The sequence below is a fragment of the Stegodyphus dumicola genome, chromosome X2 (assembly GCF_044657685.1).
Source record: "Stegodyphus dumicola isolate Sdum_Otavi_A_Nest chromosome X2, ASM4465768v1".
Classification (NCBI taxonomy): domain Eukaryota; kingdom Metazoa; phylum Arthropoda; class Arachnida; order Araneae; family Eresidae; genus Stegodyphus; species Stegodyphus dumicola.
The window spans coordinates 133,972,401-133,993,526 of record NC_140781.1 but is presented as its reverse complement, the minus strand read 5'-3'; the positions used below and the strand labels follow the sequence as shown (position 1 = coordinate 133,993,526).

Sequence of the window (21,126 nt, the reverse complement as noted above, 5' to 3'; positions counted from 1 at the left end):
GTAATAAGCTAGCTGTTATAAGCAGAACTTGCGTATATTACATAAAATTCTGATTGGCATGCAATATGAGTTAGCCTTTTGACCTTCGTAAGAGTACATAAAATAACGGACGGAAAACTTTGCATATTACACCTCAAAAATTCACGTACCCTTGCATATATCTGCAGATGACAGTTTAAAATAACGAAATAGAATCCCTTACCGTGGTTCATGGCAAATTGTCCAAGAACGATTTCCTCGATAGTAGTAATAGAAAGCATCCGTAGTCCTGTTGGAGAAATTTTGTGGTCGCTCGATGGGATTTGGTGCCCAATTTTCAACGACGCACTGCGTCCGCGTGATCTAGTCAGCTTTTGCAAATTTGAAATTACTGAATTACTTGAAATTATCATGGAAGAGCTCTTTTGTGACGATGGTAAAGGTTTTCACTCCCATGACACAGACACGGGTTCTGACCTCGATGAAACATGAAACTCTATCGTCGCGCTTCCATTTCATATCTATAAATGTCGCCACGAGCTAGCCGCAGCTTAAATAGAACAACAGCGAGCCATTAATCAACAGCCGCTCCGACCGACGAAACGGGAAACTGTCGGAAACCGAAAAACGAAACGGTTGATTCATAGGAAGATCATAAGAAGTGCTTGATGTTGTTTTATGTACGTTTTACTTTATTACTTTATTATGTGCGTTTTACTGAAAAGCACTGAGCGCCAGGTAAAAACGCTCCCACACAAATAAATCCCATTCAAGAAAGGCAGATAAGAAACGTACCCTGAAATAGGTCCAATTAGATCATTTGGTAAATAATCTACTGATAACTATAGACAACGGATAATGTCTTCATATGTTAATTTGAAATTTTTTCGGTTGAGGTAATTCTCTCCTCGGTGCTTGCAAGCATATGCTTAGAAGTTAATAATAGCCATTTTTGATTTTTGATTATGAAATAATTTTAAACAATAAGCAAATTTATAACGCAAAAGGAATTGAATTTTCCTGGGAAACAATATTAAATCTGCCATCTAAATGTGACATTCCAGCGATTAATTAACAACGCTAAATTAAAATATACTATTACTTCTCTCAAGAAAAGATGTTCACCCTCGAATCATGCAGTTACACTTTTGAAGAATAAAATTTAGAGTTCCTTCACTATTTGGCATTCCATAAAGAAGAAATATATAACAAGTTTTAGTTAACTGTGCAGTGAACGTTATAAATCTAGAAGTATCCTCTCGAAAGTTCATTTAGCTCATACATCGCAGCCAATGACATGTAATATATCTCAAGAAGTACACTTTGTAATCGATAATTCGCAGGCCTCTTCTCTTGATTAGGAAATGCCCGTGTTCAAACCCCATTTTCGGTCGATTTATAGATTAATGCACATCATAAAGTCGCATTTATATGTTCCAATTATTTTACTATTATTTAAAGCTGTACTTGTTAGCATGCTTTAAAGTAGTAGTTTTTTGGATTACGACAGAAAATCTGTTACTTGTTTGTAGGAGGATATGAAGGTACACTATTATTGTATGTACAGATATCTCACTTCTCCGCATATTATTTGAAAAGTTTATTGTTCTAATATGTTACAAATTTCTTAGATGTAAGTGATTGCAATTATTTAAAATATTTGTTTTACTAAAATTCCGACACATACTTAGTTGAGCTTGATTCGACTTAGGAAGAGAAAAAAAATAGTTAAAATAGCTCTGTCTCCCCTGATCAATATGGTGATCAACAGAGTGACCTGCTATATTTTACGACCGCGTTCGAACATTGGAGAAGCACGTATATTTGCAAATTTGTAGTGTGTTTGATGCATTGGAGCTGTTAAAAATCTGTCAAGATGTAGGTAATCTCGAGAGGTTTTAGCTGAGGCGGAGGTTTAGAAGACTCCAGTTTCGATGTGGGTGTTTTTGCATTCCTCCCTTTCTATCATGTTCAAAGTTTTATTTCTACTTTATGTTGATAGATGATGATGATGAGTATAATAATAAACTAATTTAATGCACTTTTATAGAATTTGGTGCGCAATTAAAGAAACGCCAACTAGTGATTTTGAGCAAGTATTTTAATCAACATGTACATAAGACTAAAACTTCCTTATAATAACTTCAGAATACTCTGGGCTCCACAGTGTAACTTACCACCTGCAATTCTTATGATAATAGATCACAAATGAATATATGAATATACACATGATATTTGCAGTAGATCGGCATTGGAAATAATGAAGCTTGGCATCAAAATCCGGACATGGGTGAGTGGCTTACAGCAGAAATGATGACACCGAAAAATTTCTTTTTTTTAAAACTCCATATCTTTATTCCCTTAAAATGGCAGATCATTATTCGTTTAGATTCTCCAGGATTGCACATGTGATAGTACTTTAGACTAAATACCATTAAATTTTAATTTATTGCGTCATAGTATTCAAACAAAGAAAGACAGACTGGAAGAGCGGCAGCAAAGGGTATTACAGCGGCTGGCGAAGAAAAGCAATCTGATCAAAAATGGCGCAAACTCTACATTTATAGCAGCAATTACGTAACATTCCAGAATGTTCTCGAAAGTACTGGACTAGGGGGGAAGATTCGGAAATTGTGGAAAGTTAATTAGAGGTTGCCTGTTCGCGTAGAGCAAAGCCATCGTATTTTTTATACAGGGTGACTATAATTAAAGTTGCGATTTCAAAACGCTGTAATTTTAAAACTACTTGTCAGAATGATTTGATATTTTACTAGAGCAATCGTGAGGCAATAGAATTTTGCTTCGAGAAGGAAAAAAATAGTTTCCAAACTATACCGATAGCTGGCGCTGTTAGGTTTCACATTGCTGTTGGTATGCGAATTACTAAGACGTAACGTGCGCACTGCTGACATGGCTAAGAGAAAAATACAGAGCACTAACGACAGACATAACATTTCGCATGAGTGCTTCATCATCACTCTGATGAAGAAGGATCGTGCTCTTCTCGTGAAGATTTTCTATCAGAATTGTGACTATGCGTTAACAGCTATCAGAAAGTTCCGGACATTAAAAGGCATTAAATCCGTCTCAGTGATCACATATGGCCTGCGGAGAATGATAGACAAATTCAAAGAGTGCATTTGACGTAAAACGAGGTAGAGGACTAAAACCAGTTTCGGCGGCTGCAGTGGAAAATGTGGTCACTGAGTTACAAGAACAGACAACAGTGATGCAGAAATCAGCAGTACACGGGGAACTGACCAAATGTTGGATATGCCTATCAGCACGATGCGTACAGACCTATGGAATATTCTTGCGCTGCTATCCGTATAAGATAACTCACGTGGAGCAGTTGCTACCTGCTGACCTGGAAACACGTGAATCGTTTGCACTACAATTTCTTGCCCGGATGGAAGTGGATAATGAATAACCTTGGAACATTCTGTGACCTGACGAAGCTCATTTCCATTTTCAAGATTCTCTGAATACCCAAAATTGCAGGATATGGGCGACCGAGAATCCTTTCCCGCTGCAGCCATTACCTCTTCACTCTGAAAAAGTCGCTGTATGGTGCGGAATATCGTTAGCGTTTGTCGTCGGTCCGTTCTTCTTAGAGGAGATTACACCTGCGGGTCCCGTTACCTGCGCCGTTACTGGCAAGCAGTATGAAGCACGTTTACGTAACCATGTCCTTCCGGCACTTCAACAACGTCAATGTGTGGATCGCACAATATTCATTCGAAAGGGCACTCCTCCGCACATTGCTACTCGCGTGAAGCAGCTGATGATCACTCATTTCGACGATGATAGAATCATAAGCCACCATTTTCCAACACCGTGGCCGCCTAGCTCTCCGGACTTGAACCCGTGTGACTTTTGGCTTCGCAGATATCTGAAGAATGTTGTTTACAGTGGGCGGATTGCGAATCTGGCCGATCTGAAGGCAAGCATCACGGATCATATTCATAGCATCAGCACAGGTACCCTCTGATATGTTGTGGAACATGCAGTTTTGCGCTTCCAGTTAGCAACGGAACAAGGCAGAGAGTATATTGAACAACTTATGCGTTAAACATCCGTAAGGTGTTTGTTTCATGAAGCTTCTCTTCTCACTATCGCTGTTTTCTCTGTAAATACGTATTCTTGTCTTTTCGCTAATAAAATTGTCTAGTGTTTATTGTTTCCTTTCAGCTATACATCCACGACAGCAATGGACACTAACAGCACCATCTATCGAAAAATTTTGGAATTATTTTTCCCTTCATCAAACAAAATTCTATTATCTCAGGATTGTTCTGGTAAAATATCAAGTCATTCTGACCTGTAGTTTTCAAGTTAGAGCGTTTTGAAATCGCAACTTTAATTATAATCACCCTGCATTTTACATACATATGTAAAGACACTTTAAGTGTATATTGTCTTTTTGAGCTTGTTTCCAAATGTAAAAAATGAACGCTAGAGAAAACTGTGAAATCTGATAATGATATCAAATGCAATTTTTTCTCTCCAGTTATACCAGAAGAAGGCCCAACTATATACGGTATGGTTGACAGATATGCTATCGGATCTGAAGTTAATTTAACGTGTGTTTATGGACCATCTAAACCAGCCGCTGATCTGACTTGGTACATTAATGGAGAAAAGGTAAATATTAATCTATATTATTTTAATATTTGATGAAGTACTTTTTAAAATAATGTAAATAATCTTTTCCTGAATAATAACCCTGTTAATTATCTAATTTACCTCGATACATAATGTTAGTGCACATTTTCAACAACTGATTTTCTTTAAATTTTTGCTTCTAAATGTAGACCAACCTTACTAGTTTCTGAGTTTCAGTCGCATGATTTTAGTCTAATGTCTAAAAGAGCCAGTGCCTTTTAAGTAAGTAAATTTAGATAAAAATAAAAAAAAAAAATTGTTAATTAGCAGCTACTTATCAAATTTATTTTTAGACACTTAGGTCAATATGATAACAGACAGTTATCAGTCAATATGATAATAGACAGTTATCTTGCTTTTTCAGCTCTCTATCTTTGTTTCTAGGCTTTATGTTTAAAATGGCTATAATAGATGAATCCGTTTAAAGGTACATTATACATTACACATTCTCATTATTGAGACAGTGGACAATTAGTAAACGGGGACTATAGTTATATTATAAAAAGCATAAAATTCATTATAGTTGCCTATGAAGTCACACAGAAATCATAACATATTTCAGTCTAAATCAACTGTGTAAATTTCGTTCTAGTAATTCTAGTTCTAGTAATTTCGTTCTTCTGATGTTCTAGTTCTAGTTCTAGTAATTTCGTTCTTCTGATGCTCTAGTTCTAGTAATTTCGTTCATCTGATGTTCTAGTTCTAGTAATTTCTTTCTCCTTATGAGGACGGACCTTTAGCTGCCCTCGAAATCGATTGAGTGTTTTAATGTATGTGCGCTAAATACAAGGTTCTTATTGCAATTTTGAACTAAATACACTTTTTGCGCAAATTACTACAATTTAATGTGAATTTCTCTGATGTCTATGCTTTTACAAAAATGATGAATTTCGTTTATTTCTTAAAGCATGAACAAATCGCTATAGAAAACTAGCTCTCTTTTCCTTTCTGCCCTGATACACTTTTCTTTTAAATTCATTGGTTCAAACTTGACGAAAACACTAAGATAGGTATAAACATAGTTATTCAAGTTAATTCAGGTAGAGACATAAAGTTATCTTGGAATCAGGCAAGATGAATAATGAGTAATCGCCTTCTCGGGGAATCGAACCACGAACTTCTGGAATACCGGCTCAGCATGCAGAACCACTACACCACGAAGGCACGTTAGGAAGGCGTGAGAAATACCTTATAAAATGAAGCTGCACTCTCTCATTATTTGTGCTGTGAACCAGATAATAAAATTTAGTAATACCTTTAGAATGTGGAGACATTTAGATATATCTCGGAGGAGAAAGAGTAACAAAATAAGTCGACTTTTGCTGGGAAGCGAAACACGTATTTTCCAGTTGTCAGGTAAAAATGCAAGCCACTACAACGCAAGTTGCATTTAATGGAGGAATTCTTCAAATGTTTATACTATCTGAACAATTGGTACAGATTCCCAGAAAAAGGCGGTCAGTTCCTCAACACTCTTTGTTCCAGAAGCCTCGTTACTTTGTAAGGAATTTTTACCTTCTTCTATGCGTGATCTCGTGGTATAAGTGGTTAGCATATCCAGCTGATAAACTGAAAGATAAGTGTTTCGAATTCCGGTGGAGCGTAGATAATTTTTCATGTTTGCAACCACAAAAAAATTTTAAAAAATTCTAATAGTCATTACAATACTTTTTCTGACTTTTTTCTCAGATTGAAATTCTGTTAGTGTAAGGATTTTAAAAGAACATATTCAAGGCCGAGTTTAAATGTTGTTAAAATAGTAATAAAATATCTAATGTTAAATTTAATGTGGTATTTTTCTGTTAAAAAGAACTAACAGATATTGATAGAAAATTGACTAGAAGATTGCGTGTTCTTAAATTTCTATATATAAAAGGATATGTTTTCCTCAAAATAGTTTTTAACTCATTAAATTTAAGCTTTACAAACTTTTTCTTTTCAACATAGCGACTAAAATGAGCAGATCGTCCACTAATACCATTAGGAAGTAAAAAAGAGATACTTCTAATTTTAGGATACAAATCAATATTATCAATTTTAGATTAACTTTTTTATGCTTCTTTGTTTAAAGCTCTACAATAATACTGAAAAATCTTTAACATCGCCCTTTCCTTCTGTTATAATTTAATATACTTTATGTTTATTTAATGATTTAACTATTTATCTTGAATAGTGGGTACTTAGCTTTGTAATATGCACCAAGATGGACTTTTTAATAAACATATTTAGCAATACTAAGAAAAACTTTGTTTCAAATAGCAAGGAAATTAAAATAGTTATTTTAATAAGTAAGCAAAGTTTATTTTATTTACAAAAGAAACAAATATGAGATAAATAACAATGAATGCCAATGTACTATGCATCCGCGCAAATATGTACTTTGAATCAATAAATCTCCGAAACTGATGTCAGTAAGCTTGAACTGTGAGGGAATGAATGAACTGGTAAGTCCAGTTTTAAATACAGTAAATATTCATCTATTGGCTGTTAAAGCTATGTGAATATTTCTTTTCCCAGTTTAGTGTAAGTATAGAAATTACAATATTTATGCATAATTTATCTTATAAAGCTCTTTAAAAAAGAAATTAATTAATTATTTAGAGACAGATGAACAATCACAATAAACATTGTCATTTTCACGTTTCTTATTTAAGAATTGAATTTAAACAATACAATTAAAGAACACGCCTAAGCGTGATGCCACACTAAGATACTGGGTTAAATCTCTAACTGACAAGCATTTTCTGTCGCATCACTTTCATGTTAATCTTTCAAGGCTAAATTTTGCTAATCTCTTGATTAATTAGTAGATATTATACGTTGCTGGTTACCGACTTTACGGATAATATTAGTAGATATTATACGGTGTTGGTTACCGACTTAGCTTGAACAGCAGCGATGCTTATAAAACCTCTGCAACAAGAACTGGAAAGATTCATAAAGAATTCTTGTGTTGCGATGTGATTAATTTTATTTTATTATTTCACTATTAAATACTAATCATTAAAGTTCGCATAATCTTCAGATAATGTGATCCTTGTGCGAATTCGTGCATCATGAAGTAAAAAATTGTAACAGTAAGGTTTGGTGAAGATCTAAAGTTTGCAAATCTGTTCGCTACTCCTTTTAAAACTATGAAACAAATTCTGAGGAAATTCTCATTAATTAGAGAATTACAATAGCTGATAAAAAGTATTGTTTACTAATTCTAAATAATAATTTTTTTTTTCTTTTTTCATTTTGGCTACTGAGTAGCGTTAAAGGAGTGCTTTTGTTACTAGCAAAATATACTTCAGCTGAGATTTTTTTTTAGCTGCACCTTTACTGTCGTACTTTTCTTTGGTATGAGTGACGTCTAAGGTTACTGTACTGCAAAATTTGCTCTTCCGTGTCGTCACTGACTCATAGTTCACTCAAAAGCAACTACTCCCCACTCCATTTGTGTCTCAGCTTCTTTCACTTCTGTAGACAAAGTGATGTCATTGACTCAAGTAGTATTTGAAAAAAAATCACCCATCTCAACTGGAAAATAAACATTGAAACTATGAATCAAAGGCCCATTGCTTATAGACATCTACAAGGCATATAAGTGCCAAACGAAGGATATTTATTACATTTTAGTGAACAAACAAAGGACATTTATTACATGTCCATTTTAGTGGACAAACAAAGGATATTTATTGCATTTGCTGTATCAATTTAAAGGAAAGAGTTAGAAACCATTCATTTGCAACGTTAACTTTTCATAAAGCAGAGCAAATAAAAAAAAAGGTTCGTTAAGATTCTTTAAGGGGCAAATACCTTTTATTCTATCAAAACTATGACGATAACATAAGAAATCTACTCGAAGTTAAAACGCCATTTCGTAGTGGCTTCGAATGTATCTGCGTTTAAAATAAAAGTGTATAGTAAAGAGAATCTATGAAGAGTTGGAGCAAAACTTTTTTTTTTTTTTTTTTTTTTTTTTTTTTTTTTGAGTTACGAAAGCAGATTTTTATCTTCCTATCACACGGAAAACTATGTTAAATTAACCTCTGACGGCGGAATGACGTTAATGGTATGTAAAGATTTATTACTCTGTTTCTTGACACATTTTTTCACTTTTCAGGTCCCGGTATCATACATATGCGAGGAAAAAGAGGAAAGCAATGCAGGTGAGCTCAAAACCACTGAGTCCCGCCTAATGTTTGTAATAGATCCTAGTCACCTTCGGCAAGGGGTTCTTAGCGTTCAGTGCACTGCATCTGTCACTTTAGTCTACTCAAATAGTAGCCGAGAATTAATAGTTAGTGAGGGGGTATCTGGACCCGAGTTTCTTCATGGTAAGCATTACGTTTGTATTTATTATTATTTTCTTTTACTTTCTCGTAACATTTTTTAACTGTATCAAGAATAACTTTCAGACAAAAAATGGGAGATTTTGCTCCACTCTGCTACAAGGTTTTGCTTTTCTATAGGTATTAACTGCATGAAGATGAAGTATGATGTCTAAAGTAGTATACATTCAATAATGATCAATGGGCATAGTATCTTCACCTGGGATATATCTCATAATGTTGTTACAAATTTCGTATATATGTAGTTAACTGTAGTGAAATTATATGTAAAAATGTAGTATCATTTGTATAATATAATATGATAATTTGAGGAGCCGAAGCTTGCCGGGAAAATAAGAATACATGGGCAAGTACATTAACCATTGAATAAATAAATGGCTATCACTCTAAAATTGGTGAGATATCGCTAAGCTGGCGACTAATTTTTAATTGTCAAACTTGGTGACCGTTTGGCGAAACTTTGGTTTTGTCCGTGTATTGGTATTGTGATTGAATAAATGTAATTAATTAGTATATGTAATTGTAACCACGTATCTAGCCCTCATATGCCTTTCAGTAATTTCGAGAAGTGGAAAGTACTAGAGATTTCTCGGCTGCCAGGGAAAAACTATATAAGACCGGTTATGAGTTGTTTAATTCAGCATAATTTCTCAGTATTGGGACATCTCCGTGTTAGCTTCGCTCTTTAGATGCTCTCTGTATTGCGCTGCGTTTAACTTTCTTGGTAGTTTGAAATGTAACTACTGATTTTACTCTGTGAAGAGATGTACGAGTATTTCTGTGAAAAGTTCCAGAACTGTGAAGTGTTTCTTTTGGTAAAATTAATTTTATAAAGCTATCATCGGCTCTGTACACATTAAATTTATTACGAACCCGTACGCACGCAACAATATTTTAAACTTAAGACATAAATTGCATTCTTAGGATTGTTGAAGAAATAGATTTGATCAGGTTCATATTAATTTTATATAATTTATAGCGAAATAATGTTAAAACTAAAAGTAGCATTTTTATGAAGTAGAACGCCTGCAATAAGTTCTCAGTTAAGAAGTCTGAATTTAAATACAGTTTAAAAATATCAAATGACTAAAGGAAAGTCAATTAGAACCACATTAGGACGCAATTAAACAGATAAGCAGCTGAATCGCTTTGATAAGTGACAAGGGGTCAGGTATTAATACTTAGGTCATCGGATGCATAACGTAGGTCATCATGTATAGTTCTCACATGCTACCTATCTAGTAATGTTTTAAGCATTACTTTGGGATTGGAGAAATCCTAATGTGAAATGTAATGAAATAAAGGCAAAAAATTCTTCTCGACGGCTTAAGCATTAGTCAGCTGATCCGTTAATCTTAACAATAGGTAACACATATCACTGTGAGAAATAAGGCCCATTATTACAATAATTTAATGTATAGGGAATCCGTTGGGGTACAGTGAATTGTAATGCTTGTTTCGGTGATTATTAACAGAAGCATATTTTGTGACACTGGTTAATGTAGCTAACCTTCTGTTTTGAAGATACCTCTCCAAAGGACACCAATACGTCTCACGATATTTATTACCACTGCAGGCTCAACAGTAGGATAGGAAGTAATTAATTCACAAAATATCTATTACGGAAAAATGCCAAAATAAATCGCGAATTAATATGCCTGAATACTTACCAAAAGAAAAGATCAGACCGAAACCGCTTAAAATTAATTAACTCTAAAATTTCTCATTTAGGTACATAAAAGTTTTGTCAGAAAAATTAATGATTGCTTAGCATTGTTAGTCTGCCCATCATTATTTTAGGTTTCCAGTTTCGCAAGTTGTTTAGAAGGCTTCTTCAGTTGGCGCATTAAATCACCTTGAAGCTTTCTATATTCCCCCTCCCCCCAAAAAAAACTCCGCAATAAAGTTATTATTTTGATTCTTCCGATTTTTAGATTGCTTACTTCGTGATTCTTTCCTGTTTTTCTTCTGGCACTTCAAGTAGATCTTTTTAAGCAGTTCTACAAATTGCCGAAGAAAAGAATCCTGTCTGTCTTTTGTAACTTATTGATTAGATTGTGAATTTACTTGCTGCTAATTTACTTTCATTAAAAAAAAAGTAGTACTTGCTCTTTTATTTTAGCTCAAATTTTTATACTAAATTGCATGATTATTTATAAATGCGTCTTTTTTAGAGCCAGTATTTCATTTTGGTACGCAGTTTAATACTGAATATGGCATAAAGTATATATCGAATACTTTTCAGTTTAGGTGAAGTGATGAAGTTTGAATTCCGTATAAAATTTATGCTTTAAAATTTTCGTTAAAAATTTAATTACTACTTTTGTTTAGTGCCACATGCTCCACCAGGACATGAAGGGCCAAATATTACTGGGAACCAACAGAAGTATTACATTGGAGACATAGTAGATGTAAATTGCACATCTGCGAGATCTTCTGAACCCGCCCAACTCCATTGGTACGTCAACAACAATGAGGTGAATACTATTTTAATGCTTCCTCTTACAATAAGTTTCGTGCTTTAAAAATGTTTATAGTGAATGTGAATACTCCATCATCATGGTTTTATAAATCATATTACCTTGATAAAGGTAGATATTTTAAGCGCTTATTTAATTTAACGGTAAATTCTTAAAAGACTTTATAGCATACATAGGTTAATAAAATTGATTAAGATAAATAATACGAGTACTATGTGTGTATGAGGAATGCCTTCGTGGTGAACGCTTTAAGAAAACGGGCTCATATTCACAATATACATGGGAAAGTCCCAGGTAAATCTACTATAAAGTTTCCTCTTCCCGACCAGAAAATGTTGAGCATGTTATGTCTCTGACTCACAATTTGCTCTAAATCAACTACTCCATCGGAGAACTAAATGTAATATGTCTTCGTGTTTTCGTACTTCTCTAAGTCAAGTCACTTCATTTAACTCGAGCATTGGGAATAGAATTATCTTGTACGGTTACTGCCATTGGAAAAATTCCCATGCACCCAGCCCTTTTACCGAAATTTGAGTCAAGTTCGAACTAATAATTTTAGAGATTTTACTGCTCGGCTGCTGGTGGGCTCATAACGAATATTAAACATTTTTAAATCTCATCCTAGAAAAATTTTCCCGTAATCTTTAAGCTACATGTCGACTGAATTATGCAGCTTAGATAAAGGTAAAAGTGTGTACAAATCCATCTGAAATCTAATTCACCTTTGTTTCAAATCCGTGTGAACGGACTGACTGAGGGTTGTTGACATGAATTTCCTCATATTATAAGGTATTCCTCATGCCTTCTTAGCATGCCTTCGTACTGTAGTGGTCAGCACACTGGACGTGTATTCCAGAAGTTCGTGGTTCGATTCCCGGCGAAGGCGTTTCTCATTTTTCATGAGCCCTGCTTCCAAAAATACCTAATGTCTGTACAATATGTAACGTAAAACGAACCAATTTTTTTGTAGAAATTCTCCACGAAGGCGTCTCTTCCCTTAGGCAGACAGCCCTATTGTGCTTTGCTTTAGCACAAAGAGCCCAATCAAATTCATTAATTTTAAATTAAAATTATCTGGAATGAAATGAAAAGAAATACGTACACCTGAGAAACAGTTTGTTTTATAACTGATGATGATTTTAATGAAGAGTACATCAAAAATCTAAACCAAAAAATGAGCTTATTGCAATTTCATTACTCAGAAGGAAATTTGAAAGGCAATATAAATTTATCCGCCGAAGGGCGCCCTATGAGGTATATATATATATATATATATATATATATTTAATTTTATTATTTGGTACTCTTTTGTTCTCAGGGCCGGATTCAGAAGTGTATGTGTGTATATGCAAAGCTACCGGACGCGGCATCAATGCTGTACGACGTGTTTTCGCGAGCTCGCTTTTCGCCTTATTATTTTAAGTTAGTTTTGATATAGTTTACACAAAAGTTATATCAATTTAAAGTTCTTCAAAAGCTGAGCAATTTGATATGCATCTGGAGCGATTCCGTTTATTAGTGGTGGATTAATTAAGTCTTTAAAGCAGAAGTCATTGTTCGTATCGCGACCTCGTGATATCTGCTGAGGGTTACCGTGACCCCGTGAAGTGCCGTTTTGTGGTGTTTACATCTATTAAGATTTCTCTGGCACCTACAGGCATCCAATTTCAATCCTAGTACCTTTGGAAAGTGGAAGATATGATCTCTTCATTGATACCAGTGCTGTGATTGTGAAGTGTTTGTGCGATTTATTACAGTGTTTTTATTGTGCGACATAAAAGTGCCATACTTCTGGATTAATCTGCCCTTATCTCCGGTCTAATTGGGAATATCGACACCATTCCTAGACGATAAGGTAGGCTTTTAGATTACCTTTCTTTTAGTGTATCATTCGTCCTGCTAGCTTAATTAGTGACTGAATGCCGTAAGATTTAATTGCAATTTTCCTGTGTGACCTTGTTCTTTCCCCGGTATCCTCACCCGGCTCATTTTTACGACACAGCGCGGAGGGTCGGTCCAGCAGGACAGGTCGCCTTTTGAACTTGTCGGACAACTCCTTGTCAAGCTTTTCTAGCGCATAGTAGAGTGCAGTTGCTATAAGTCTTGCACGTGCTTTTGTTTACAATTTGAACTTAGCTGCACGGTACTTAGCCAGCCTCTAGTACACCCAAATTTTTAACCCTGTTCTAGTTTTTCACTGTGCATTTAACTTTTATTCTATTATATTTACTTCTTTTTATTACTTTATCATCATTATTATAATTTTTATACTTATTTAATTTCATCTTCCTGTAAATTTTTGTTTGTGCTTATTTACTGATAGCCATCTATGTACTCTGTTTCCATACCTTGTTAAGTTCGTTTAGATTTTATTTCTGTATATGTAATTATTCTGTGTATTGTATGCATTATTCTGTGTATTGTATGCATTATTCTGTGTATTGTATGCATTATTCTGTGTATTGTATGCATTGTATGGGAAATAGGCTCTGTGGCTGGTTTCTTCACAGCATTCAGTTCCGTACATTTAGCATTTGTGACGGAAATTAATGAGTTTTCTGTAAATTCCATTCACTTCTCATTTACTTGTCACCTTGTACCCGTGCACGCTAACTGTTGGCAGCGCTTTCATTGCACGCACTTATATTTAACTGTATTGCCTTAGATTATGTAACTGTACGCTTTTTATTGTAATTCTGCATATTAACTGTCATTGTCTACATTATATCATGGTACTAAAATCTACTCTATCTACTGACGAAGATATAACAACGTCGTCTAGCGCCTTAGACCCGACCTCTATCTTAAACTCAGACATAGCTCATGCTGAAAAGGTAAACCTCTTCTACCAGAAAATCAAGAGAGTAACAACTACCTACCGAGGTGGTAAATTTCTGCTCCGAACAGAACTCAGAGAACGTATTCTTACCTCACTAGAGGCTCTACAGAAGTTAGCCCTAGAAGGACCCGAATACACAGCAAAACCAACAAAAGCCGACACAAGTACCAATACCTCCACTCTCTTCTGCTGCGAATTAGCACATGCAAATAACCAGTATCAAACAGACCAGCAGAGGCATAACGTGTTCGCTGTAGCACCACTGCCTAATCCGATCAGAGGTCCATCCTACGCGGCTGCTGCAGCTAAGGCTAAAGATACTAGTCACATAACTACGCCCCGGCACACACTATTACTATATCCTAAGGAAGCCACCTGCTACACCAGTCAAGACCTTAAGGCTAAACTCAGCCAGGAATTCCCACTCCCCAAGATAGGAGTAAAGGCATCCACAGTCAGAAACATACAAAAAGGAGGGCTAGCCGTTGACTGTCACACGAAGGAGGACCTTGACAAGCTAAAAAATACGCTAAACAGTGCAAAGGGACAAGAACTGGTAGAGACCAAGCTTCCCGCCACAAGACTTCCAAGAGTTGCTATCCACAGCGTCCCACATGAAGTCCAGGAACACGAAATAGAACGAGCTTTGGCATCGGAGCACAATGCTACCAAATCAACAGTCAAGATCCTCTACCGCCACCGAGATAGAAGAAACACAGTTAAATGGGTTCTTGACTGCCAACCTACAGTCTACCAGCGAATCATGCAGGCTCCCAGACTCTACCTCGGCTGGCGGGCATACCGAATTGCAGACTTCTACAACACCAAGCGATGCTACAGATGCCAGGAACTCGGCCACACTCAAAAGGAGTGCTCCAACAAACATTATTGTGCATACTGCACAGAAGAACACGACATCCGTGAATGCCGAGCGCAGCAGCCCGCGTGTATCAACTGCGCAGACTATAACTATAGGACAAACAGAAGCATCCCCTGCGATCATCCAGCCTATGATGTCAACTGCCCTTCGTACGGAAGATACATCGCTAATATCAGACGCAGTACCAGATACGAGTGATTTGCCACAGCCGCCCACTCAAATAATGCAAACACCAGACATTCAACGAGAAGTTATCAAATGCATCCAGATTAATTTACAAAGAGCAAAAGCCGCCGCGTCACATTTGATCCAACATACAATCAACCATCAACCAGATATACTATTGATTCAAGAACCTTACTGCAGAGCAGGGGAATTCGCCTGTTTGCCACTCTGTTGGAAAATATTTCAGCGCAAAGCACAACAGAATGAGCCACCACCAAGAGCAGCAATCGCCTGCTGCAACCCGCTCTGGTCCCCGCTGATAATTACACAGAAGCGAGACCATGTAGCAATCCTCCTCAGCTTTTCAAATTCACAGATCATCATTTCCTCCATCTACAGTCCCCCACCGGATGATATCCACCAGACCATCATGAGCATCGAAGAAGTAAAGACAAAATGCCCCACAACATCACATGTTATAGGCGGTGATTTTAATGCCCACAACATCATATGGGGTTACCCAGCTACCACTCCAAAAGGGCAAGTCTTGGAAGACTACATATTGGCCAGCAATCTGCAAATCATAAACACCCCCAACGCGCCACCCTCATTTGACAACACGTACCACCACGGATGGCCAGATATTACAGTGACTACTAATGATATAGCCAATAACCTACAAGACTGGATGGTAGCAGATGAAGAGAGCTGCTCGGACCATCGCTACATACACTTCAATATTGCAAGCGACACAAGGATCAGCATCTTTAAAAGATACAAACTTCCGGGTAACAAATTGCGAATACTTAACAAAGCTTTCTCTCTAACATTACAGCAAGAAGAGCAGGAGCTAAGTCAATACAAGAGCCCCAATGATCTGAACACTTATACCGAGCGGCTGCTTGACACTCTACGGAGCATTTGCGATCAGCACCTGCCCACCAGAGCAGCAAAATGTTTGCAAGGAATTTCCTGGTGGACAAAGGAACTGCGACAGCAACGGCAAAAGTGCAGGGCTTTACGACGTCGCCTTCGCACCAACATTAACGAAACCACCAAGAATGCAATACTAGCAACCTTTAGGGAGGAAAGAGCGCATTATAAAAATAATATCCTTAAAGCCAAAATAACCAGCTGGCGTAAGTTCTGCACAGAAAATAACAACCCATATGGAATTCTACACAAGCTTGCCACCAACAAGGTCTTTAAGCCGGAACAACTCTATGCCCAAATTGCCAACCAACCCATTACCACCAACATAGCAGAATCCACGGCAGCCACAACCTTAAACACAGTCTTCCCAGCAGACGATCCGGACGATGACACGCCAGAGCAAAGGCACACAAGGGGGAACACCACTATCCCAGAGACTTCAGACGACGAACCATTTGAAATGGAAGAGATCAAGCAAATCTTTCGACAGCTTCCAGTCAAAAAGGCACCAGGTCCTGACGGCCTGGATTATGCAATAATCAAGGTCGCCTTCAACGCTCGACCCACTTACTTTAAAGTTCTGTTTAACAAGCTTCTACATTGTCAAATCTTCCCTACTGCATTCAAACAAGGACAGGTCGTCCTGTTTTTAAAAAAGCACAAATCCCCGGAAGATCCAAGATCCTTTAGACCCATATGTCTGTTATCTGCATTGGGTAAGATCTACGAAAAACTGCTAGTCAACAGGCTGAAGCACCATCTATACCGACAAAACTTTCTTAGCCCACATCAATATGGATTCAGGACAGGCACATCTACCATCCATGCTCTAGAACACATTCGAAAACATATAAATGACAACAGAATCAACAATCTACATACTGCATTTATCTCTTTAGATCTTCAAAGTGCCTTTGATACTCTCTGGTGGCCTGCAATAAAGCAGGTCCTCAGGGAGGCAAAGTGTCCAAGGAACCTTTTTAATATCTTCACTGACTATCTCCACTCTAGAAGTCTAATTATAGTCAATAATAACGGTGTCGTCACTAAACAGCAGGAAAGAGGGTGCCCACAGGAGTCATGTGCCGGGCCTCTACTGTGGATAATCACGTTTAATTCCTTATTACAAATCAAATGGCCTACCCATACCAGAGTGATAGCATATGCAGATGATGCGGCATTGCTAGTCTCTGGCCGCACAAGAGAAGAACTCGAACGAAATGGTACGGAAACCTGTTCCATATTTTCAGATAAATGCAGTAGACTTAAATTGATCATTTCCGCACAGAAGTCAACGGCAGTAGTCATCCCACGACCGAGAACTAATCCAACGCGACGGCCGTGTATAAAATTGATGGGACGAAATCTAAAGATCTCAAAAACCATAAAGTATCTCGGACTTACATGGGATCAGGGTCTCACATGGCTGCCCCACCTTCAAGACATCAGAGTCAAGACAGCAAATATAGCTAAGAAAGCCAGACAATTCCAGGGAAGAAACTGGGGGCAAAACCCTCACATCCAGAAACTGCTATATCTAACGGTAGCGGAGAGAATTGTTCTTTACGCATCGGCTATATGGGCGCAACCAATGAGCAGTCGCAAGATCAAACTCTTGACAACAATACAACGGCCATTTGCTCTAAACATAAGTAGGGCATATAGGACAACGGCATCAAGTGCAATAACGGTCCTTGCGGGACTAACACCCCTGCACATAAAGGCCAGCATAGAAGCTGCATATGAGCGCCTAATTAGGCTAAAACAAGATGCCAACTTTGCTGGCACCGCCTTCCATGCAACACAGTATGAATTACCAGGGAGTGTGCAGTATGTGCACCCGGCACACAAAAGTAAAGGCATCCATGTCTTGACAGCACAACACCCAACGCCTCTCAGAGAAACTCCACATGTGAACTCACGATTCTACACCGATGGATCAAAGCATGACAATGGAGTGGGATGCGCCTTCGTTCACTTCAAAAATGACGGAGTGGAAAGCAAATGGAAAGGCCATCTCGCTACCCACAACAGCATTTTCCAGGCAGAAGCTGTGGCAATAGCAGCTGCAATTCAGTATGCTCAGGATATCAATCTAGCAGCAACCGAAATTCACACAGACAGCATGTCAGTGCTACAGGCAATCATGAATCACCACCATACCTCACCCACAAGTATAGCAATCCAACAGCTCCTGCGTAACAATATGCAAACACACATCAAACTAATCTGGGTGAAAGGACATGATGGCATAGAGGGTAACGAGATGGCAGACCAGTTAGCAAACGAGGCGGCACTCAACAACGACGCGCAAGAGGTGACAACTCCAATCCCGACTTCGTATTTAAAGCGAAAGCTAAGAGAACTAAGCAAAGAACAGTGGCAACAGGAGTGGGATAACTGTGATACAGGAAGAAGGACACATGGATTCTACCCAATAGTAGACAACGAACGTCTCCAGGCCATTGCACCCTTGACATACTATATCACGGGGCACGGCCCATTTCCATCCTATTTTCAAAGACATGCAATTTCGATGACAGCTATATGCGTCTGCGGGGCAACTGGCTCCCCCGACCACTACATATTTGAATGCAGCCTTACATCCAACTTACACCTACCACTCCCAGCCACAAATATAGAATCATATAAACGATTCATCATTAAGCACCCACCAGCGGTCAAAAAGATCTGCCAAATAATTAGGCAGGTCAACGACCTAGGGCAAGATATCTGCCAACCAAACTAGCGTCAATTAAGGCGTCTCATAAAGCAACCACAGTCAGCTTTCACCAAATCATCAACAGAATTCTGACAGTCTCTTATACTGACAATCAGCTGAATGCAACTTACAATATGTTTAAATTATGTGCTGCGCTTATAACATAACTGCACTGCAACATAACTGCAGACATAGCTGCTTACTGCGTACAGTACTCACTTACGGCGTATAGAGCAAACTACTGACTATGAACAGACTGCTACCTGCATTGTGTCTCTGTAGTAGTTACAACGACTGAAATATCTATAGAAGTATTTCCTGGAATAACCACAGTTATTACAACAACTGCAAGTGTATAAGGTATAAGGTACTGTGCGCAGAGTAATTGGAACGCCCTGACAAATCGTGTACAGAACTTATCAACAGTGTACAGAGCTCAACACTGACTAATCACAGATTACTACTTGCATGTCCATGCTAGTCCATGCTTAACTGAACAGTGTAAAACAAATGTGTATCCGACTTTGCATTGTGTAACCATTCTGTAAGCATTGTGTATATAACAAGCATCATGTATCTATTACAATACTAATATGCACTGTGTATTCTACAACATAGTGTTTCTCCTACAGTCATTGCCAGTACTGTATTACACAAACGCGTTATACAAACTATCTGCAATAAATATGCACCTCATTCTGCACTGAATTTGTCAAATTCTGCACAGTATCTGCTGTATATAAAGCATATAATTACTATGCAACTATCTACATTGCGTGTGCACTACCTGCAATACCTTACAACCTGTTGTGTATCTGACTTTGCACTGTGCATTTGTTCTGTGAGCAATGTGTATATAAAAAGTACTGTGTACCTACTTTAATCCAATAAACACTGTGCATCTAATATAATATAAAATAAGCTCAGCGCATTCTATAACATAGTGTCTCCACTACAGTTATTGCCTGCACATCATATCTGTATTACTCAAACTATCTGTATTGTATCTGCACTGTATATGACATATGCATAATGTATAATTCATCTATATCTATCAATATTGTATCTGCATTACCTGTATAATCTCATAGCTTCGCATAGAAATATATAGCTTGGCAACATAGCATGCATGGTGCTGCGTACTATAATTGTGTGTATACAATAGTATAGATTTTTTTTTTTAATGTGTAAGTATAATTGTGTTTATATAATTGTGCACAATTGTGTTATATACCATAGTATAGTGTTTTATTCTGCGTTTAATACGTTAGTATAATTGTGTTTGCATAATTGTACACCATAACTGTGTTGTATATAGTAGTATAGTGTCTTATTTCGTTTGTACAATTGTGCGCAGTATAAATTCTAATATCTAATGCTTTACAAGCATAGTGTATCTGTTTTTACATTGTGTATCAATTCTGTAAGCATTATATATATAAAAAGCGCTGCATATCTATTCAAATTAAATAAGTATTGTGTACCTGATATAACGTATTGCATAATGTATTCTCCAGAGTAAAGTTTCATCTGTAATTACTATATCATCTAATAACAAAATTTAATATTCTACAGTGTGCCTGCATGCTTTATGTATGTTTATTTGCGCATTTTACATGTGATATGTGATCTAAATGTGTCTAAATGATCTAAATGTGTCTTTAGTGTAAGTGTATACTATATATTAGCTTAAATATGTTTCATTATAAGTATGTGTTTTACTTGTATAAGTGTGTGCAAACTAGTATCTAATTTCTATTTTTATATAATGTGCTTACATGTTTTATATGTGTTATATATGTGCTTTTATATGTGTTTTACAAGTGTTTTGTATGTATCTTTATATGTGCAATTGTATGTACTTGTATGTGTATGTATATGCTGTAATTAGTGTCTAACAGTGTCTAAAAACCAAGATGTAACAAATCATCCGCCTATCGATCAAAACTAATGTATTCCTAAGACGCTTCTGTATGGCCATGTACAATTACGTAAAATTCTTCAATAAACTCCCAAGGTGGCCTCATGAGGCTCCTGGGAGTTGCTGCCACTAGATAGGGGAGGGCGCGGGACATATGCCTGTTTACCTCTGTTAAACATCAGGCGTCCCCGTCCTCCGTCAC

General features: G+C 37.1%; 1 protein-coding gene and 1 long non-coding RNA gene across 2 annotated transcripts in view; one reads left to right on the top strand and one right to left on the bottom strand.

Annotated features, from left to right (window-relative positions):
- Positions 1–21,126, bottom strand: part of LOC146992916 (uncharacterized) — a 649,284-nt gene that overhangs the window by 116,214 nt on the left and 511,944 nt on the right. The gene's annotated exons all lie outside the window — the stretch shown is intronic.
- The window catches only part of LOC118190620 (pregnancy-specific beta-1-glycoprotein 11-like), a 132,561-nt gene that overhangs the window by 105,622 nt on the left and 5,813 nt on the right, over positions 1–21,126 (top strand). Inside the window, exons 4-6 of the mRNA XM_085809132.1 lie at positions 4,490–4,623; positions 8,753–8,966; positions 11,313–11,458. Of these exons, the coding sequence (XP_085665258.1) occupies positions 4,490–4,623; positions 8,753–8,966; positions 11,313–11,458 (494 nt within the window). The remainder of the gene's footprint in view (positions 1–4,489; positions 4,624–8,752; positions 8,967–11,312; positions 11,459–21,126) is intronic.